The 19,504-nt window shown below is 37.3% G+C and overlaps 1 protein-coding gene across 1 annotated transcript in view; it reads right to left on the bottom strand.

The window, feature by feature from the left end:
• Nucleotides 1-14,225, bottom strand: part of LOC121672836 (dynein heavy chain 5, axonemal-like) — a 146,322-nt gene extending 132,097 nt beyond the window's left edge. The window contains exons 1-12 of the mRNA XM_042045738.1: nt 13,214-14,225; nt 13,033-13,107; nt 10,604-10,687; nt 9,415-9,486; nt 8,730-8,831; nt 7,600-7,786; nt 6,698-6,863; nt 6,495-6,588; nt 5,276-5,374; nt 3,788-3,969; nt 1,884-2,003; nt 991-1,192 (exon numbers count right to left, since the gene is read on the bottom strand). Coding sequence (XP_041901672.1) covers nt 991-1,192; nt 1,884-2,003; nt 3,788-3,969; nt 5,276-5,374; nt 6,495-6,588; nt 6,698-6,863; nt 7,600-7,786; nt 8,730-8,831; nt 9,415-9,486; nt 10,604-10,687; nt 13,033-13,107; nt 13,214-13,384 — 1,554 coding nt within the window. The 5' untranslated portion in view covers nt 13,385-14,225. The remainder of the gene's footprint in view (nt 1-990; nt 1,193-1,883; nt 2,004-3,787; nt 3,970-5,275; nt 5,375-6,494; nt 6,589-6,697; nt 6,864-7,599; nt 7,787-8,729; nt 8,832-9,414; nt 9,487-10,603; nt 10,688-13,032; nt 13,108-13,213) is intronic.
• Nucleotides 14,226-19,504: the final 5,279 nt, after the last annotated feature.

Raw genomic sequence — 19,504 nt, 5'->3', positions numbered from 1 at the left:
TAAGGGAAGTTATTACCAAATCTGGCAGCTCTTACAAGTAATTTGGGTATTTATCTGTAGAAATTTTTCTTAGGAGTCCCAAATAATGGTGTTCTAACAAAAAGAGTAAGCTTCTCTCAAAGAGAGCACTGCACAAGCTTGGGAAGACAGTCCATAATAGATATTGCTCCAAACACGCAGGTGTAGACAAGCCATGCCATTTTTTAGCCCCTCCAAATTCCAGTGAACAGTAAATGCCCTCTTTCACAAAAGAGCCACGCAGCAAGTATTAGAGAAACATAAGCCATCAAACAGTCAGAAGAAAGCCACAAGTATTCCAGGTTAAACGTTTAAAGGAAAGTTAATGACAGTGGCAAGCTTTAGTACAGGAAGGCAGGAGAGTAAGTCAACACTTCTAGAACTTCTATTGTGAGACCATTAACTCTGCAAAACAAGCAGGCTATAGCTCAAACAAAGCAGCTCAATTCCAGCCTGTGCAGCATGTATTAAAACATGAGACTGGAGCATTTGAAAAGCCACTTTAGCTTTTATCATTCTGTTCAGCACTTGGAGTGATATCATTCTCTTCTCCTCCTAAAATGAGCCTTTACTAACTTTTCTAGAATACTGCCATCACTATTATTTTTTAATAATACTGAGTATAACTTATTATTAGAGAAACTGTATTTAGTGTGTTAATATACCTAAATTAGTTTTCTTTCTGCAGTTCAAAGTACATCCATCTCAAAACAATCAAGTTTAGAAAAAATTGTTTGTAGCTTTACCTATCACACAAAACCTAGTTCACAAAAAGTTAACAAAAACATTTGAAGTAAAAAGCAAATTTACCCTAACACTTTCAATTTGTATTAAAAGGTATGAGAGTATTGGTATTACAGTTACTGAAAAATAATATATGCATTGTTATAATATCCAACATTCTTTGCAAAACTGTGGTGAAAAGTACAGAATTAACAGAATAATTGTCACACAAGTGCTGAATATAAGTACCTCTTTTTTCCTGTGGTCCAGAACATCATACTGTTTGGATTTCATGTTTGTAGCAATGCTCTGGTATTGAGCAGTGATCTCTTCAATGCCTTCTATTTTTACACGCTGGAGCCCTAAAAGGCTTTCCATAGTATTGCTCATGTCTGAAATTTTCTCCAAACGTTTACAGAAGGTTTCAAATTTTCCAAATATATAGTTTTCACTAACAATAAAAAAAACAACAGAGGGATTTTTTATGAAAATCTCTTTGCAACAGATTTATTTAACCCACATATATCCTACCAGAGCTGCTATCAAGTTTCACACCACAAAAAAATCATACTGTAATGATTACATATCAACAAAAAAACCCCTTCAATTCATGTATATAAACCAGAAAATGCTTAATCCTTACAGATGTCATTAAAAACTCTTTACCACATTTCACAGGAGTAACTCTTTTAAGTAAGACATTTGCAGAAGAAAATGTGAATGCACAATACTGAGAAACACCCCATGATTTAAGTGCCAGTACAGGTAAAACACTCCTTGGCATTGTGATCGAGAACCCAGCTCAAAGCTGACTGAATTCCCTGAGAGTGTTTTCACTTACATTCATGATTCAAATTTGTTAGGATTTCATACCATACACATACATTTGTATTCAATTAATAAATTCATAAATTCCCCTGAAGTTCCCTTGGACTTCTACTGAATCAACAAGTGACTGGCAAAAACCTGGTTTATTCCTGAATAAAAATAAAAAAACACACTCTGCAAGATCACGTTCTGATTATAATAAGTACTTCATTTTAATTGAATATATAGCTTTTCTGTTAGCCAGCAGATATAATTACATCTCATTTATAAATTGTACACATCAATATGATTCAATACTGGAGTGAATTATAGACCTGATATCAAATTGCCTGTCACTTGGATTTTCCTTTAGCTCCTCCCTAATTTTCTGAAAGGACGTTTGGTACTTTTCTTTGAGGGAAATGCATTGTTGTATCCTCTTCAGCAATTCTTCCCTAAAGGAGAAAATACAGAAGACAGAGAATCATCCTAAGGTCTTCAAAAGAGCATAAATACAAATGAAATATTTCAGTCAAACATGCAACTTTACAAAATAAGAACACAAAATTATATATTATATGAAAAACATTCAAATTATGATGTTTACATCAGAAGTTTTTTACTTAAACCTGTTATCTAGATTGGATATTTTTATCTTAGGGTTCATTGTCATCAATCCAAAACTTCCATGGCATACACCACAAAGGGTCTATGCTGGGTTAATGCTGGCTACTGAATGCTTGCAGTTTGGCCATTTCTCGTCTTCTGTATCAAGTATTGCTGATAGGTTTTCCTTTGTTTCCTTCTTTTTTCTAAGCAGACAGGATTAGAGAAATATTTTTCCACACTAAAATAAGCATGAGGAGTCTTTTTTTTAAAAGAAGATACACCAAGAAGAACTTAGTTCCTAAGGCCAAATACAGTTACATCTTATACACAGCTGTTCATTAACCCTGAGGTACCACACGAGATATATAGATGAGGCATGGAAACGAGCCATAAGCCATTTGCCCAGGGCTGTTGCTCCACTTTGGCTTTGTCTTTCATCTTCCAAAAGATCATTGGGAATTAAAATTGTAGTCAAATTTATAGGCTGAAACCATTAACTGGGACAGAGAAAAACTTTCGCAGGGATAGCAAGAGCAATTAAGGAAATGAGAAGAATGTCTCAGAAATAAAGTTTGCTAGAATAAACAAAAAAAGTACTCTACTTTTATTTACATTAATTCTTTAGAATAAACATAATCAGTACTTAATTGATTACAGGTAATTTCTGAAAAATTCCCTTTATCTACACCAAAATACAGGGGAAGTCAAAATGGTTAGATTTACTTTTGTCTCCTAGCCTGTTACCTCAGAGTCACCTTTGACTTGGCTGGAATTTAAGCAGAGACATCCTGACTATCTGCTTTGATGAGGCTTGTAACACCTTTTCATGTCAATACCCATAATCTTACTCCAGAGTTAGACTATTCCAAGAGACTATTCCAACTATTAATTTTCTAGCTGACAGCTTCAGATGTCATGTTCATCTTAACTTCTCTCTGTGATTTCCCCCTTCTTTTTTGCATGAAAATAATTGACCCACTCTTATGTGTTCTGTTCTGCCTATGTTATCTGCACTTGTCACCCTTCAGATACACTTTTCTGCCAGTGACATCAGAATTCGCCACCCAATGGATAAGTTTCATACAAACACTTCTGTGCTCCCATTTATGCTGTGTATAGCACTCAGACAAGCAGCTGTAGAGCAGCTAACTCATCCCTTCCCTGAAATGTCCCAAATACAACTGAATTGTGATTTTGGTCACAAAAATTGGGATATTGTTCCCTTCCTCAAACTGACTTTCATGTCCAGTAAAAGCAAAATATAAATCTTGGATGGAACTTTGCCAGTCTGTCCTTGGAGCTTTTTTATGAAGAATTTAAGCTCCCGGTTCAAATTTCTTGAATGTGTTTTGGTCTAAAAAATCCATGGGGACAATATATCAAGTGTTGCATACTAGTATATATTACATGGTTTCCAATAACAGGTTTTCTCACACAGTAAATTTGTTTTTGCAGAGTACTTAATTCTACAAAGAAATAGTAGTCACCAGCTTAAAATTAACATAGGAATCACTGCCTAATAGGAGGACAAAGGGCTACGTAAATTTACCTATTAATAATCTTGATGACTAATCTACAGTTTTACTTCTAGTGTCAACAACAGCAGTTGAAATTACTAAAGTTCTATCACCTGTCCAGGTCCCAGATTTTTGAAACACCTTCACATAGATAGGTTTTGCATGTGTTAATCATTTGATTGGTGATTTTAAGAAACAGGGATGTCATGTGCTCTGACGTGTTGTAGTACGGTGATGTACAGTAGATCATACAGACAGTGTTCATTAGACTGGGAATGTGCTCCATCACTGTTACCTATAACAGCAAAAGAATGGGGAAGTCAGCAATCTGAATTTCCTGAAATTCAACACAGTGGAAAATGTGACAGCTCTGGGAATATGTTTATCAGTGGACAATCATCTTTTTGTGTTCTTGTAGACAGATCATTACAAAATGGACCATCCAATTCACTTGCGGAGACCCATCACACTATGACCAAGACAAAAATGTGGGAAAAGGGTAATGAATAAATGAATAGGTCTTTTACACAGCAGGATTTTCCACAGGAAAACCAGAGGCTGTACTCTGCTTGGCCATGGCCTCCAGTACGTGAAGGTGCAGAGGAACATAATACCTGAGGAAAAGACGTGATACCCTGCTACAGAAGAGTGGGTCTGCTGTAGAAAGGACAAGGAGAAAGTTGGCCTTTGCTTGTTTTGCCAAGGTCTGTACAGAAGAGAAATCCAGCAGGAGGCAAGGCAACAATAATCTCACTCTTACTGGATACTGAACTACAGAGTTTTCTGTCCCAAGGAAATATTTCACAGAAATACACTGAGAACCCAGAACAAGAGACAGTGACTGGTCTAGAAAAGGATAAAAAAAGTATGGTATCTAAAGGTCAAGTCCAATATGATGGAACAGTGAATATTTGCAGAAGAGCAGTGTAAAATAACACAATGGATGCAAAAGAGATAAAGCTTTGAAAATATTATTTAGAAAAATTGCTACCAGCTGGATTATGTGTAAATGTTCTGAACTATGCAAGCTTAGACAATTTTGTCTAGTGTCAGTATAACGAAAATTCATGTTCTCACTTAAAAAAATGAACTCTGAGACCCATATGGTTATGAAAATAAATTTTATGAACCAGGATAACAGTGCTACCTACAAGAGAAACAGCTTTAACCTGTAAAATAAGTGGAAGCTGACCAATTTTAGCTCAACCAAAGGTTTAAGATCATTTTATGACTTTTGCAATGAAACAATCACAAGTAACTCCTAACTAAAGCATGCAGACAGAGGCACCATATGTAAGACTCAAGCTCACAAAGGCAACTCAGCTCATTACTGGGTTAGAAAAGCACAATCTGATGCTTAGTTTTTTCATACCCTTTAATTATCTTCTGGAATGATAACTACTTCTTACACCAAAAAAAAAGGTATTATTATCGCTGGCTAGTTTAAAATCAGTAAGCTCAATTCACTAATGCCTAAGGAGTTGTCCAGTAATAATTAAGTATAAGAGTTATATATTAAAAGGAAAAATAGCTGTTTTATAGCAACAAAAGTCCTTTGTTCCTTTTCTGAATTTCACATTAACTGCCTTTACAAGACTTACAGGTGAAGCATTTGCAAGTGGACTGAAAAATTTATCCAATGTATATAAATATCTCACGTTGTCCTTAGCTTCATTGGCAGCAATTGTTATACTACCATCCTGAAGGGATGAGAAAAAAAGAAAGGAATAGAATTATTAGTGTGAAAATTTTCTGAACAAGTTCTTTCTCTTTTATAGCACACAAGACTATGATTCCATCTTGCAAACATTTTCCCACAGAAATGCTTTCAAATATGCTATTTATTTTTCACATAGGAAATAACTGCTTTTACATGCAAAAATAGGTAAGATCTTCCTGGTGGTCAGCAACATTTTGGATGCGGTTTAAAGCAAAACCTTACTTAGACCCACAAAGTTTTTTCCTCCTCATGGATCCAACTTAGATTTTAGAATGGTTTCAGCACAGGACCCACTCTACTAAACTTAGACAAGATCCCTGAAATGTACCAGGGTGCTTACTAAACAATGAGTTCGCAACTAATGCCTGTATATCCTTATGTTCATGTCAGGTGGAACTATCCAGTACTTAGGGGGCTAGTTTTTAGGAAGAAAGAAAACTAGCTCATCACCTTTGGCTTGTACTGGCTCTGTCCAGACACTTTTATCCAAATTCCATCTATCATAAAAGTCTGCAAATATGGTAATCACAAAATCAAAAACTTTTCCTGGTCTATTCTTAAAACAGTAGAATACTTTCTTAAGCAATAGAAGACCTACATTCTGGGGGGTGGGGCTGGGTGGGGGTCTCAATTACTGTAAATGGTCTACAGCTTATTTTCTGTCTTGCCTACAATTTTGCCTGATAAGTTTCCATTACAGATATCCACTTACATGAAGTAGCAGTTATGCCACTAAAAGTCAGCTCTCAACAATTCTGAAAGCATTATGATGGACTTTCAGACTTCTACAGTTGGCCTGCACAGAGTTCAGCTTGTGAGAGACAGAAAAATGTTGTAAAACTGCTTTACTTTCGCACAACCATGCTATCTATTATGTTAATGAAAGACACATTACAAAAGCACTGACTTCTTTTCAAGTTATCTATTTAATTTCGGAATCATTGATGCTGTATGTTCCAACAAATGGATAATAAACCATAGTGCAGAACCACAATAAACACTCAAAGCTACTTTTATTTTTAGCACTGTGTTCAGTTCTGTATCTATGACAAATTGAGTACCATAATAATTTAAAATTTTAATTAGAAAGTAATAATTACCAGTTCTTTCCATTGCTTTAATGTCTTTGATCTTGCTGCCTGAAGAATACTTATAATTTTCTTTACTCTTGAACTCTTGATCTCATCTAAAAGGCTTTGAAGAAAGAAACATACTTAATACTCTCTCTGGAATAAAAGTTTACCCTTATTTTTTAAAAATCCTTTTTTTTAAGACTCTGTGAGAAATAATGCAGGGATTTTACCTGTTAAATGATGACATTCTTGACTTCCAGTGTTCCAGCTCTGCAGATGGACCAACATCATCAGCTTCTCTTCTTATTTGTTCACCCTCCACTAAAACCTGTCTGATCTGTTTGGTCCAAATCATGACCACTTCTTCAAGTTTCTCAGTGACCTCTGTGTTAGTGCCTTCAAAATCATAGAATTGGACAGTTTTATAAGCACCAAGAAATAAATACAGAAATTTAAACTACGGAAGAGAAATGTTCTTGTCAAACAAGACAAGAATCTGTAACTAACATAATCTGAAACTATGTAAACTCAGCATATTTGAATCACCAACCAGCAGGAAAAGATTAAGATTTTAAAAACAAGATACACAGGCGTAATACTTGTATCTACCTACTCTGTTACTATTGCATATCCTTTACAATGGAAACAGTTAGAAATACAGTGAGTTCATACGAAATGGTAGAAAGCTATTGTTGAAAGAGACGTAACTACTCTTTTTCTTACAAAAACATGTATTTCTATATTTTTTTTTTTTATAAATACATCTGGTTTTGTTCCCAGAGTCAGATAACATTGGATAGGATTTTTCCAGTATCAAAGAAAGTGAATAGCACACACACTAGTATATGGATTCACTCAGCAACTACTTGGCCAGTAAACTAGGAGGGATACAGACAACTGCTTGCATGATATATCAAGCAACTACCTAATTCTTTAAGATCTGTGAACTAAATATGGGAAAATGATTGATGGTTTTATAATTATACAATCAGAAACCTGGCAAGAGTTAGCAGAAAAATGTATACAGCTCAGGGAAGATGCATTAATTCTTCAAAGTAAATTTTTACTAATGACATAACATTTATTTTATAAACAGCATCACTGCGTTTGCTTTGGTGTAGGAATTACTCACCCGCAGTTATGTAGTCAGATGGGTTCTGTAAGTTTCTGACATAAATATCAATATCCACTTTTGTGAGCTGAATTTTATCTTCTATATTCTGTCTAGATGATGACAAAGTACCCACAAATTTATGCACTGAATACAGAAACTCTTGTATCTGGCTGTTCTTCAAGCCTTCTTTTACAGCTCCCCAGTTCTGATTATTTTACGATTTATGCAAAAAAAAAAAAAAAAAAAAAGTGAAGATCACACTTTCTTCTTTTTTTTTTTTTGACACAAAAGGTATTTTTCTTTAGAAGAGTATTTCTTATTCATGGCAGTATACAAAGAGTTATCAACATGCCCTTTAAAAAATACCCATCAGTACTTTAAAGTGTGCATTGATTTAGTTAGTCTGTTAGACAAGAAAAATAAGCAAGAAGCTCTAAAAAATATAAGTCTCTGACTTCACTCTGACTTCACTCTGAAGTCAGCAGTCACTGATTTCTCTACTCAATTGTATTTTTTTTTTAGGTTGTTTTTTTTTTTCTCCTTCTGAACAGAGAAAACAGACTCTTATCTCCCTTTCTGCTCCTGGGGAGAAAAAACGACAGTGTGTGGTAACAGCACACAACACCATCATTCTCAGCAGACACTGAGCTTCTTTGTATTTCCCACCTCTGAATGTGTGCTTCCAGAGGCAACTGAACCAACTGTGATGCTTTGTGAGTGCCACACAATAAATGCCACAATATCAAAGAAGCTGGATATTCCAGATATAATACAGTGTTTGCTGTCCATGTTCCAGAATAGTCATGGACTGATCCCTTGTGCTGCCAGAAGGACTTGACACTTCTTTCAATCCAGGCCTAATCTAGTTTTCATCAAGTCATCACCGTTTTCACCTTAGTATGGTTGCTGTGTTCTATTCTCCTTTGTCATAGTAATTAAAGCTGGTACTATTGCTTGAAAATAAACAGTAGACACATGAATTTCAAACATTGGTATACAAATTGCATGACTCTCATAAAGGCCTATATTAGACTTGTATCTTCTTATATCCTCTGTTTTAGGTCCAACTGATGCACAAACAGAACTGCAGCAGCAACACGCCTTACTTCCACGTGTTCTTGAGAAAAAAAGACTGATTGTTTGATTACCTGCTGGGATTTAAGTGCTGGTATCATGATCTGGGACAAGAAAAATTCCAGGCCCTGAAGGATATTTCCATTAGTACAATCAAGCATGCCAAAATTCACCTCCTTTGGAAAGAAACAAAAATTAACACAATGCATGTAAACTTCCGCAGCATTACACTATTTGAGTGAAATTTAGATACATGCAGACACATATACAGCCCATAACTAGTAACATGAGTATCTCTGAAAGTCAGAGAAGGCTGTTAAAGTACTGTTCTTATACACAATAAACTATGAGAGGCCGGAAAACCTTATGTTAGTTTCAAGAATTATCTTTATTTTAAAAGTCTAAAAGATACAACTTAAGTGCAGCATTTCCATAATTTAGGGTCATTACTTAAAATAAAATCTTCCAATTTATGTCTTTATTCCCTATTGTCATTAAAATTTATATCTTAATGACTAATTAATAATGATTTTTATTAATTAAAACCTTGAGGTTTAATAATAATGAAGTAGCTAATTTATAAATCATTAGAATTTTACTTCAATACAAATGCTTACTCTTATGAAAAAGAACTGTCAATCATACAATGAAACATTTTCATATAAGCATTCCCTACTTTTTTTTCTGACTCCAGTTGTATGAATAAAGGTCTGAGAAAATATTAAGTAAACTGCGAACACTGCATGATTTTGGTCTTACCTGGGAGACATTTGATGCAGTTATAACTTCATCTGATGTCCTTAGGAAAAATGCACAAGTTCCTGTAAAGTCCTGTAAATAGGACCAAATGCATACAGTTAAAAAGAATACGTGTATACAGTAAAAGTAATTTACTTTAAAATTTACTTATCCTAAAAGTGTGCTGAAAACGAAATTGTAGAAAATCAATTACTCAAAAAGTGAACTGTTTGCAGGATATTTGAAAATCTGTCCCTCTCAAATCAGACACTGTTTTTTCCCTGTCTGACATAAGAACATTAAAAATGCACTTTTGGACAGACCGGTTCAGTATTGCACTTCTACTAAGAAAATGCAGTTCGGGGAGAGCATGTGAACTAGGCTATTTCCTATTATTGTACTTGAATGATGCTTATTTTTATCTATTTATCCATTAAACCTAACAAAAAACCTAATAATAATTCAACCGCAACAATTCTGAAAAGCCATTCTAGTTGGTCCAATTGGCAGAGGAATGAACCTCACTTTTCCCCTGGAAGCAAGAAAGAATTCTTCTGCTGTGTCTTTCCTGGCATTACAATGTTAACATAAGCTCTTTGGGGCCAACAAAAAGCAACAACAATAACAACCAAAATGAAAACCGAAGCATCACCATGTCTTATTCAAAGACCATTGTATACAGAAGACCCAATTTCCCCCAAAGGAGATGGAGAAAACTAAAATTAATCAGAAATCTTAATGAAAAATCTGAATATGTTCTTGAATAATGCTTAGATATTACAGGGAGGAGGTTATTATAAGAATTTGAATGGAATAAAGGATATGTTAAAGGTATTTTTTGAGTAATGTGCAGTATTATTCGGTGAAAGGGCATAAAAAGCCACTGAAGAAATGCACTTTTAAACTAGAAGTGCACAAGCCCTGGAAAATACTTAAATGTAGTCATTAAAAAAAATGTGAGGATCTGCAACTTTTTAACAAGGGTTTATTTGACCTACTCTCCTCTCAGATAGTCAGATCCCTACTCCTTTACTGATGAAGGCCAACCTCAGCTCAAGAAATGCTGAGAAATCCTGCATTATGAGAATAGAGACTAAGTACTTATATATCTGTCCAAGAATTTAAAAAAATTGTATAAAACTGCACAACTGTTATGCCTTTTCAATATTTTACTTTTTAAATGTCATCTAATGAATTGTTTCAACCATACCTCAGTGGAACCCATGGTAATAAATAACTTCTTCTGAGGCAAACTGTTTGTTGACCCATCTGATCTCGATGCATTCAACTTTTGCTAGCAATTAAATTATAAGTAAGAGGTTAATAAAATAAAAACTGTATCATACAAATACTTCATCCATTTGAATATGTGAATTACAACTATGTCCATTCTGATTCAGTTTGTAATTCCCAGATAGAAGTCATGAGTTTTGCATTCTCTGGAGAATAAGCTTTGCCTGAATCTTACAGTCCCCAGTAAACAGTTTCACAGCCCCATTCATTCAGAAAAAAAAAAAAAAAAAAACAAACAAGAAGGGGGAAAAGTCTTAGAAAATAGAATGAAATTAAATCTGAAGTGTTTCCTAGTGCAACTTCCTCTGTGAAAACAAACTGAGTGTCTCACAAAAAGAATCATATGCTTGGTCTGCAAAGTCATACTGTAACTGTGAATGGGACTCACAAGCAATGCCATCAGCTCAATCCTGCCAACAATGCAGTGAAATTTAGCTTTCTGCCCATTTCTTTAACCATACATCACAGAAAAGCTTTCTCTCCAAGAAGCCTTGCTGCCACTCATCCCTCTCCACTGAGATGTATCTACAACCTCTTCTCTTTGAAGCAGCAAAAAAGCTTAAACCTAATAAAGACCGGCTTCCCCCTAAGTTTGTATCATGCATTTGGGAAAATGATCTGTTGAAACTTGGAAAAATGTGACAGAAAATAATGTGGGAGATGCTTGCAGGTATATTTCTCTTTAAAGGTGAGGAGAGCCTTCTTCCTAGAAAGTCAAGTGTTCAGCTCCTGCTGGACTAACCTGTAATATGTGATACACAGTGGTGGCTCCTCACTTCCACCCCAAATCAGCATCTACTGACCCCTATGCACAGTTTCAAATGAACACCATGAACCTAAGCTGGCAAAAAAGAGATATGGGAAGCATATCTTTGATATGGATCCTTGATAAATCTTGGTAAGGACATGTCTACTACTCAAGCCCATAGTCTGCCCTGGCCAGTATTTTGTCTCTAAGAACAGGGCAAGCACGTCTAATACTGCCCTTGAGTAATCCCCAATTCTCCAATGTGTTTGAAATCAAACTGTTGACAGAACAGCCAAATTAATGAGATCTCTTCACTCATCAGAATGCGGTGGAAGATGCCAGAGATGCCATTCATACTTCCCATCAGAAACATTTTTATGCTATGCTGCTTCTGAAACAGAACTCTCAGAACAGAATAGAAATATTTTATCATTAAAAGGGTCAAAATAAAACAAAATTAGATACAGCAATGAAGTGTTTCATTTAACCCAGGCTGGGCATTTATTTCTGACTTGTCAGTTAAGGAAAACAATGTCAAGATTTTTAGTTTCATCTTGATTTAAGTGAGAGAACAAGACATTTATCCCAGAAATGTGCATGCCTAGTCCCAGTGAAACGAAAAACTGATTAAACTGTTTTGACAGCAGAGATCATTCAGTGCTTTGCAAAATCTCTAAGCAATTCCAGTGAATTCTGTGAATACTCAAAAGTTCTTTTAATTTATCTAAGTTGTAATAATTCTGTAATTCACTCTTGCATTTAACTGACAATCAAGAATAAGCAATCAGTTTTTCTCCTCAACGAGCCCAAAATACCACCACAGGCTGAGTTAGCTCTCCCTACCACGGCTCCTCACTGGCATAATTTGAAAGGACTGATGAAGGACTTCTGCAGTTCTGGAAGCCCACAACAGTCATGTTTGACAATGTCAAGGTCACTTGGCCCCTTCTGATATCACACATGCAGTGGAAGATGAACAAATTATTTTGCTCTTTATGCAGAGGCTTCTCCTTCTCAAAGGGAGAAAAATACATCTTGGGGACCACAACTGCCTTACTTCTAGTCACAGTTTTCCAAGCTTATTTTCTGCAGAATGGGATAGACCTGAACATGAGGCCACCTTAATTTAGAAAGAAATTGCATCATTTCTCACCCTCCTGAATGAGTGCTTTGTCCATAGTGGAGTTGGTGCAGTTCAAACCAAAAGAAGACAAACTGGTTCTTACACAGGCAGCTCCCCCAACCCTGTAATACTTATCCTAGCTAATCTAGTATTTTAAACTCTGAACAGCATGAACACTTTGTCTCAGTTATCTTCACCATTTTTGAAGTCTGAATTTTTACTCTACTTGGCCATTTTTAAGTCTTCTTTTATGAAAACAAGAACAGTATCAAACCCTGCCACAAGGCACCCTCCCATTTCCATGTAAGCCAAGATGTAAACATTTAAACAATGAGATCCAAGCTCTTTGCACACTGGCATACATAGCAAAAAAAAAAAAAACCAGTCAAGATTTTTTTGAATTTTGCAACAGTCACGTGATTTATTTTTTTAAAAATGCAAATTTGCTTTTGCAGAAACAATAACAGAAACATACCTGCAATACATCTTGGTAAAAGAAGAGCAACTTTTTAAGTCCACTAGGGGCAAAGAATTGTTCTATTAGTTGAAACTAGAAAAAAAATTAAAAATTACACTTGTAGTTAATTGTGAGGCAGTTTCAAAACACTGAAAATTTTGGAAATATTTCTTGTAGTAACAATTTAATTAATATTTACCTTGTCATCAGAAATAATAGTCTCCTCCACTTGCTGCTCACTCAAGTCTATCCCATCTGCTAATCTTGATATCAAATACCTGTGTCTTCCATCTATCTGAGCTCTTCTCTCCTCTTTGGTTACTTTGGCTTGCTTGGCTAGTTCTTTTCTACTTTCACTGGAAAGTACCATACTTTTTTTAACAGTGGTCTACAAAATAGAAGTTTGTTATTGAGAGATTACTTTTCCACACTTAAGGATTCTATTTTATACTGGTGATCTTTAAGCTGGTTTCATAAACTACTTTAAGCAAAAACATCAAAAAATTACATATAAGGAATGTATAGGGAAAAGAACAGTAATAATTAACTAGTTAGGCCAGAATTATTTCTCACTATAAAGCTGCTACTATGAAAACTACATGTCTGGAACTTCAGCTCAGGAATTCAGAACCAAATGTGGATCCAGGCTAAGGTCAAAATACAACTTTAGCACAATAAAGGCTCTGATTCAAATCTCAGCTTTGTGAATCCAGGTTCCAAACTTCTATATGTCCATATTCCAGATTTGGGATTGATCTCTATACTGCCAGCACTTTCATATACAGTATCAAGTTATTACCTTAAAGGAAATAAATAAACCAAATCACCATCAAATCAGTTACCACAGGAACAAATATACAATTGATGATTAATATACAGATCATATAAAGGAAGCAGCACAATTATAAAGAGATTTATGAAAGGATTGTGAGGAACGAGACAACTCTTAGAAATATTAAAATAATTTATTAAAACAGAAAAATTGAAAAATTACAAAAATCAGAAAAACATAAAAATTTGGGATCCTAGTGGCTCAAGAGGTATGCCCAGGAACGCAGGGATTAGAGATCTTTGGGCTTAAACAGCACTGGACCTCTGGTGGAAAACTTGCACTGCTGGGCTGACTTTTAGCTAACCCAAAAGTCAAAGAAAAATTATTAAAGGCTCCCAAATAGGAGTAAGGCTTAGGTGCCCAGCACCGCGACCGCCGAAATCTGCAGGGGTCTGCACCTGCTCTGAAGCTGACTCGCTATTTTATAGTACCCTTGCTCCACCCCAGTCCGCCCACGGACCGCCCATGGCACACCCCTTTGGTCCCAAGTGATTGGTGCTTCCCTTTTGACAGATCATCTCTGTCTACCAATAGCTCGTCGTTGTCAGGGTTGGGGTAGTAGCAGCTGGAGTAAGAGTGGTAACATGTCCTCATTAAGATTCAGGTTGCCGTGGAGCTTACTTACAGACCAACAGCTAAAGGTCTAAAACTGGCTGTTTGTTGGCTGTTAGAAACTGGGGTTTGGAGCTGGTTCTGAGACTTAGGGTGCAAAGTAGAAACCCTTAAAAAAAATATTAAAATACATCCAACACATCTTAAAACATTTGTAAAAGTATACAGAGAACATGAGAAAAACAACTCTTACAGTGTACAAGTGGTTTAAAATTGGAAAGGGATTTTTAACTGGGACACTTTTAACTGGGGGATTTTAACTGGAACTGGTGCAGATAAACTGCTTTGAACAAGTGAAAACACTAATAGCAGAACTTGATTTTTGTACCTGGACTGATGGGTGAACATTAACACTCAATTAAAAATTGTGTAACCCAAAATTAACTAATTAAAACACTTAACATGCAAAGACCAAGCTAATTAGGGAGTTCATGTATGACAGGATTTTTCAAAATCTTTCTATCAGTGTGAACAAGACTGAAAACAGATATGGTGACCAACATAAAATCTTCAACAACAGAAAATCTTCAGAAGCTATATGGAAAACTAAAGATTTGGGTAAGTAAGTAACCACACTGATTATTTCCCTCTACACACAGCTCCCACTGACATAAGTATCTGGGGTTTGGAAATGTCTGAAGTGTCTCTGTACCTCACAATTTTTACTGGAGATCATCTTCCCAGTACTCTACACTAACTGGAATTGTAATTAATCAACCCTACTCCTGGAGTAAAAACCAAAAAAGCTGGCCATTTTCCACCTTTTCCTCCTATAATTTGGTCTTACCCCAGACTCTGAATGGATGTTTTACAGCAATCTTTTCTCTACCTGCATCTTTTTGAGACCAGGAGACACTAAGAATGTCTGAATACCTGTAGCTGACAGTCAGTACCCTTATGATGTCTCTAAAAGTAATTGTGATTCATCATGTAGGTACCAACTCATCTGTGTCAGTCTTTTATCATCTCTGGTTTCCATGTCAACAGCTGGATCGCTTATTTTGCATATGCCTTCCCTGATGCAGTATGACCTTATTCAAGTATTCTTAACCAACATTAATTTAAATTGTGGCAAAGAAAGGATATTAAGCAATGGGTTTTAAAAAAAAATCATCAAAGAACCCAAAATCCCAGCAACACACCTTGTGAGCACAGAAAGTCAGTGCCCCAACACTGTAGACACTTTTGAGTGGTTCACTGTTCCTTTTTGCTTGCAATTAACAGAGCTTCAGTACTAGACAAGCTTTTGACAGTGAAGACTTAAAGAAAAAACTGTATAGAAGAACATTTAACAGACAAAAGGTAGTTGAGTCACCACCTATTTTAGAACAAAAACACTTGCCGGAAGAACAGTAGTCAAAGATGATCCTGTGACAGCAGATCCTAGCTCAGTGCTCCTTGTCTTCAAGTTCCCTCCATGTCTGTGATATTTACTTTCTGTGTCTGGTTAAAAGAAATTACAAGTTCTAATTATTCAAGTACAACAAATGCATTTACAAGACCTGCAGTGTTGTGTCTTCATATTTGCTAGCTAACCTCTTCTCACACTGGGAAAATGAGACCATTTTATTTCTCAAAAAATGATATTTACATCCCATCATTGGCAGCAAATAAGATCCCCAGTGGAGCATGCAGTAATGCTTATGAGCAGCTCACTAAACTTTCATGAATTACTGTTTAATCTATTTCATATAAATAATAAGATTGTGACTAAAATGAAAATTCTAATAGGACTGATTTCCATACAAATTTTCTATCAAATTACCTGATTAATATGTATTATATACAGAGTCATAGAATGGTTAAGATTGGAAGGGATCCTGCTCAAGCTGGATTACTTAGAGCCAGTTGCCCAGGACTGTTTCCATATGGCTTTTGAGTATCTCAAAAGGACGGGGACTCCATAACCTCCCTGGGCAACCTGTGCCAGTGCTCGGTCACCTTCATAGTGTTTCCTGATGTTCAGAGGGAACTTCGTGTGTTTCAGTTTCTGCCATTGCCTCTGGTCCCATCACTAGACACCACTGAGGAGAGCTTGACTCCTCTTCTTTACACCCTCCCTTCAGGCATTTACATGCACAGACAAGATTCCACTCAGACCCAGCTCTCAGCCTTTCCTCAAAGGAGAGGTGCTCCACTGCCTTCATCATTTTCATGGCACTTCACTGGACTCTTTCCAGTATATCCATGTCTCTCTTGTACTGGGGAGCCTAAAACTGGACACCCTACTCCAGGCGAGGCCTCACCAGTGCTGAATGGAGAGGATGGATTATCCCCCTGAACCTGCTGACAATACACCTTATCCACCCCACAGTAACATCAGCCTCCTTTGCCACAAGGACCATTGTGGCCTCATGTTCAACTTGGTGTCCACCAGGACTCTTAGGTTCTTTCCTGCCAATCTGTTTTCCAGCTGTTTAGCCCTCAGCTAGTACTGTTGCATGGGCTTGTTCATCCCCAGGTGCAGGAATTTTCTCCAGCCTCTCGAGGTTTCTCTGGATGGCAGCACAGCCCTCTGGTGTATTGGCCATCCCTCCCATTTATGTGTTATCAGCAACCTTGCTGAAGGTACTCTTTGCCCCACTATCCAGATCATTAATGAAGATGATGAACAGGACTGGACCCTGTACTGACCCCTGGGGTACACCACTACCTTCTGGGCTCCAGCTGGACTTTGTGATGATCACCACCCTCTGAGCTTGTCTCTTCAATGTTTTCAATCCATCTCACTTTCTGCTCAGACAGCCCACACTTCAACAGCTTCTCTATGAGGATCTTACAGGAGTGAAGGGGAAATTTAGATTGTAACTGCTCATCAGCAGTAATTTGTAACCCAGGAACAATCTGGCATGGAGATTGCTCAACTGCAGAAGGGGTTAAGCTGGCTGGAAGCAGGAATACCAGAGGCAGAACAAGCCCTTGTAAGGCAGTATAGTTTCCCTTGGTGATAAGAAACAGCCACAGCTTTGTCTTGTAGCCGTCCTGGAATGCCCGGCTTAGGGTCTACTTTTGGGCAGCAGAGCTGGAGCTGAGGTATGGACCAAAGGCTGGGCTGAGGTGCTCCATGCTGATGCTCACAGGACTGGTGCTGGTGTAATTGTACATAAGGAATTGCTTCATGAAGCATCTTTGTAGACTTCTTATAGAATTGGTTATGGTTTAAAGACTGTCCAATGCATTGTTTATTAATTTTTTAATATATATTTCAGCACAAATGTGTGTTTAATCCACCTCAAGGGAAACAAGAAAAAATTCCCAACAGGAGAATGTCAAAAGCCTTACTGAAGAAAAGGCAGACCATAGTCACTGCACTCCCCTCACCTACCAAACCAATCATTTCATTGCAAAAGGAAATGAGGTTGTTCACACATTTCTTCCCTTGCTGAATGCATGCTGATTACTCCCAGTCACCTTCTTGTTCTTCACGTGCCTGGAAATGGTATCCGGGAATAGCTGCTCCACCACCTTCCCAGGGACTGAGGTGAGGCCAACTAGACTTTAGTTCTCCTTTTTGCCCTTCTTGAAGGCACGAGTGGCATTAGCTGTCCTCCAGGCCTCACATACCTCTCCCAGTTGCCATGAATATTTATTTATTCAGTACTCTTTCAATACTATCATTCAGTACATGAGCTTCTTACACAAAGCGAATACATAAGCAAAGTGGACATAGGTAAGGGATGCACACACAGGCACAGAGGGAGATTGCTATGTTCAATAATCTTTGAACCATTTAATCTATTATAACTGTTAAAATATTCCAGAAAAGAGATGCCATATTATGTGTCATACCGTAAAGTACACTGTATTATGGAGTACTACTCATTTTAATTCCAGAAAATTTGTTTGAATTGTGTTACTATGATTCAACACTAGGAAATCTGGTATGGGATCAGAGTTGCACTGTGGATGACCCTGTAAATACATACATATATAAAAACATATATGCATTTGCTTATTTATATGTACATATTTATTTATAAAGCTGAAAACTGCACATTCAGCACACACAGTTCCTACACTGGCAGTTTCAAAATAGCACATACCCATCCAGTATATATAAACTTAAACACTCTACTTAATAATTGGTTTCTCTTTTTTTTCCTGTGTTTTTTTCCATGCAAAGCCAACATGAAGTACTTATTATTTTCTCCCTTACCTTTTTTTATGGCAATTAGAGGTGGACAGAGATCAATATGAGGTTTAGAAGAAAGTTGTGTTGCCCTCAGTTGCTCGGACTCCTGCTGCGCAGAGTGACCGTGAGAGGAACTGGGCTCATCTCTTCCCCCTAACTCAGTCTCACCTCCCACAGAATCCTCCATCTGCACCACCACACAAAAATCAACCTAAATCAACAGTACAGAAAATGACTGGACAGTGTAACATTGTAATAAACACACTTTCGGTATTTTTATCCCTGTTACAGCGAGAGAGACTAGCAAGGAAAGGGGAAAAGAAATATCTCTACTTGCAGTCGGTGATTTAAAAAGAGAAGATCTAAGCAGTTTTTAAAATGATAAAAGCTCCTCTAAGGGTGCCTGTTACCAAAACTTTATTTCTAATTGCATAACTATACTTTCTCTCCAGTCAGACTGCCGCAGGTGGGAACTCACGCGTCGGGGGACAGGTTAAGCTCCTTCCGAAGCTCCTGCAGCCGCAGGTCCCGCTGCGAAGCGCTGGGCACCGAGTGCTGACTGCGGCACCGGCTCAATCCCAAGCAGGTTTTTACGCCTGCGGTCTTTCCCGGACACTTGGAGCGGCTGGCAGCTGCTATGGCAACCCCTACACAAACCCAGCGAAGAACCCAGCCCCCACGAGGCACCTCGCCTGTCCCCATTTCCCACTGCACCCAGCAATCCAGTGCTAATTTCATAACTACTTGTCTTTTGAAAAGCACCGTAGGTTTCTCTTGCATATAAATTAAACCCTAAACACGCAGCTTCCCTGAGCCTCAGCGATTCTGAGGTGCTGAGCCAGGGGTGCTCGTGGTGAGCGCTGTATCCCGGCGGCCACACCACGCTCCCGACACATCCCTTCCTGGCACGGGAG

The sequence above is a fragment of the Corvus kubaryi genome, unplaced genomic scaffold, assembly GCF_017639235.1.
Source record: "Corvus kubaryi isolate FWS band 111438036 unplaced genomic scaffold, C.kubaryi_AGA036_p1.0 64999, whole genome shotgun sequence".
Classification (NCBI taxonomy): domain Eukaryota; kingdom Metazoa; phylum Chordata; class Aves; order Passeriformes; family Corvidae; genus Corvus; species Corvus kubaryi.
Note: the sequence above shows the minus strand (reverse complement) of the source record. Positions and strands in the feature narration are given on the sequence as shown.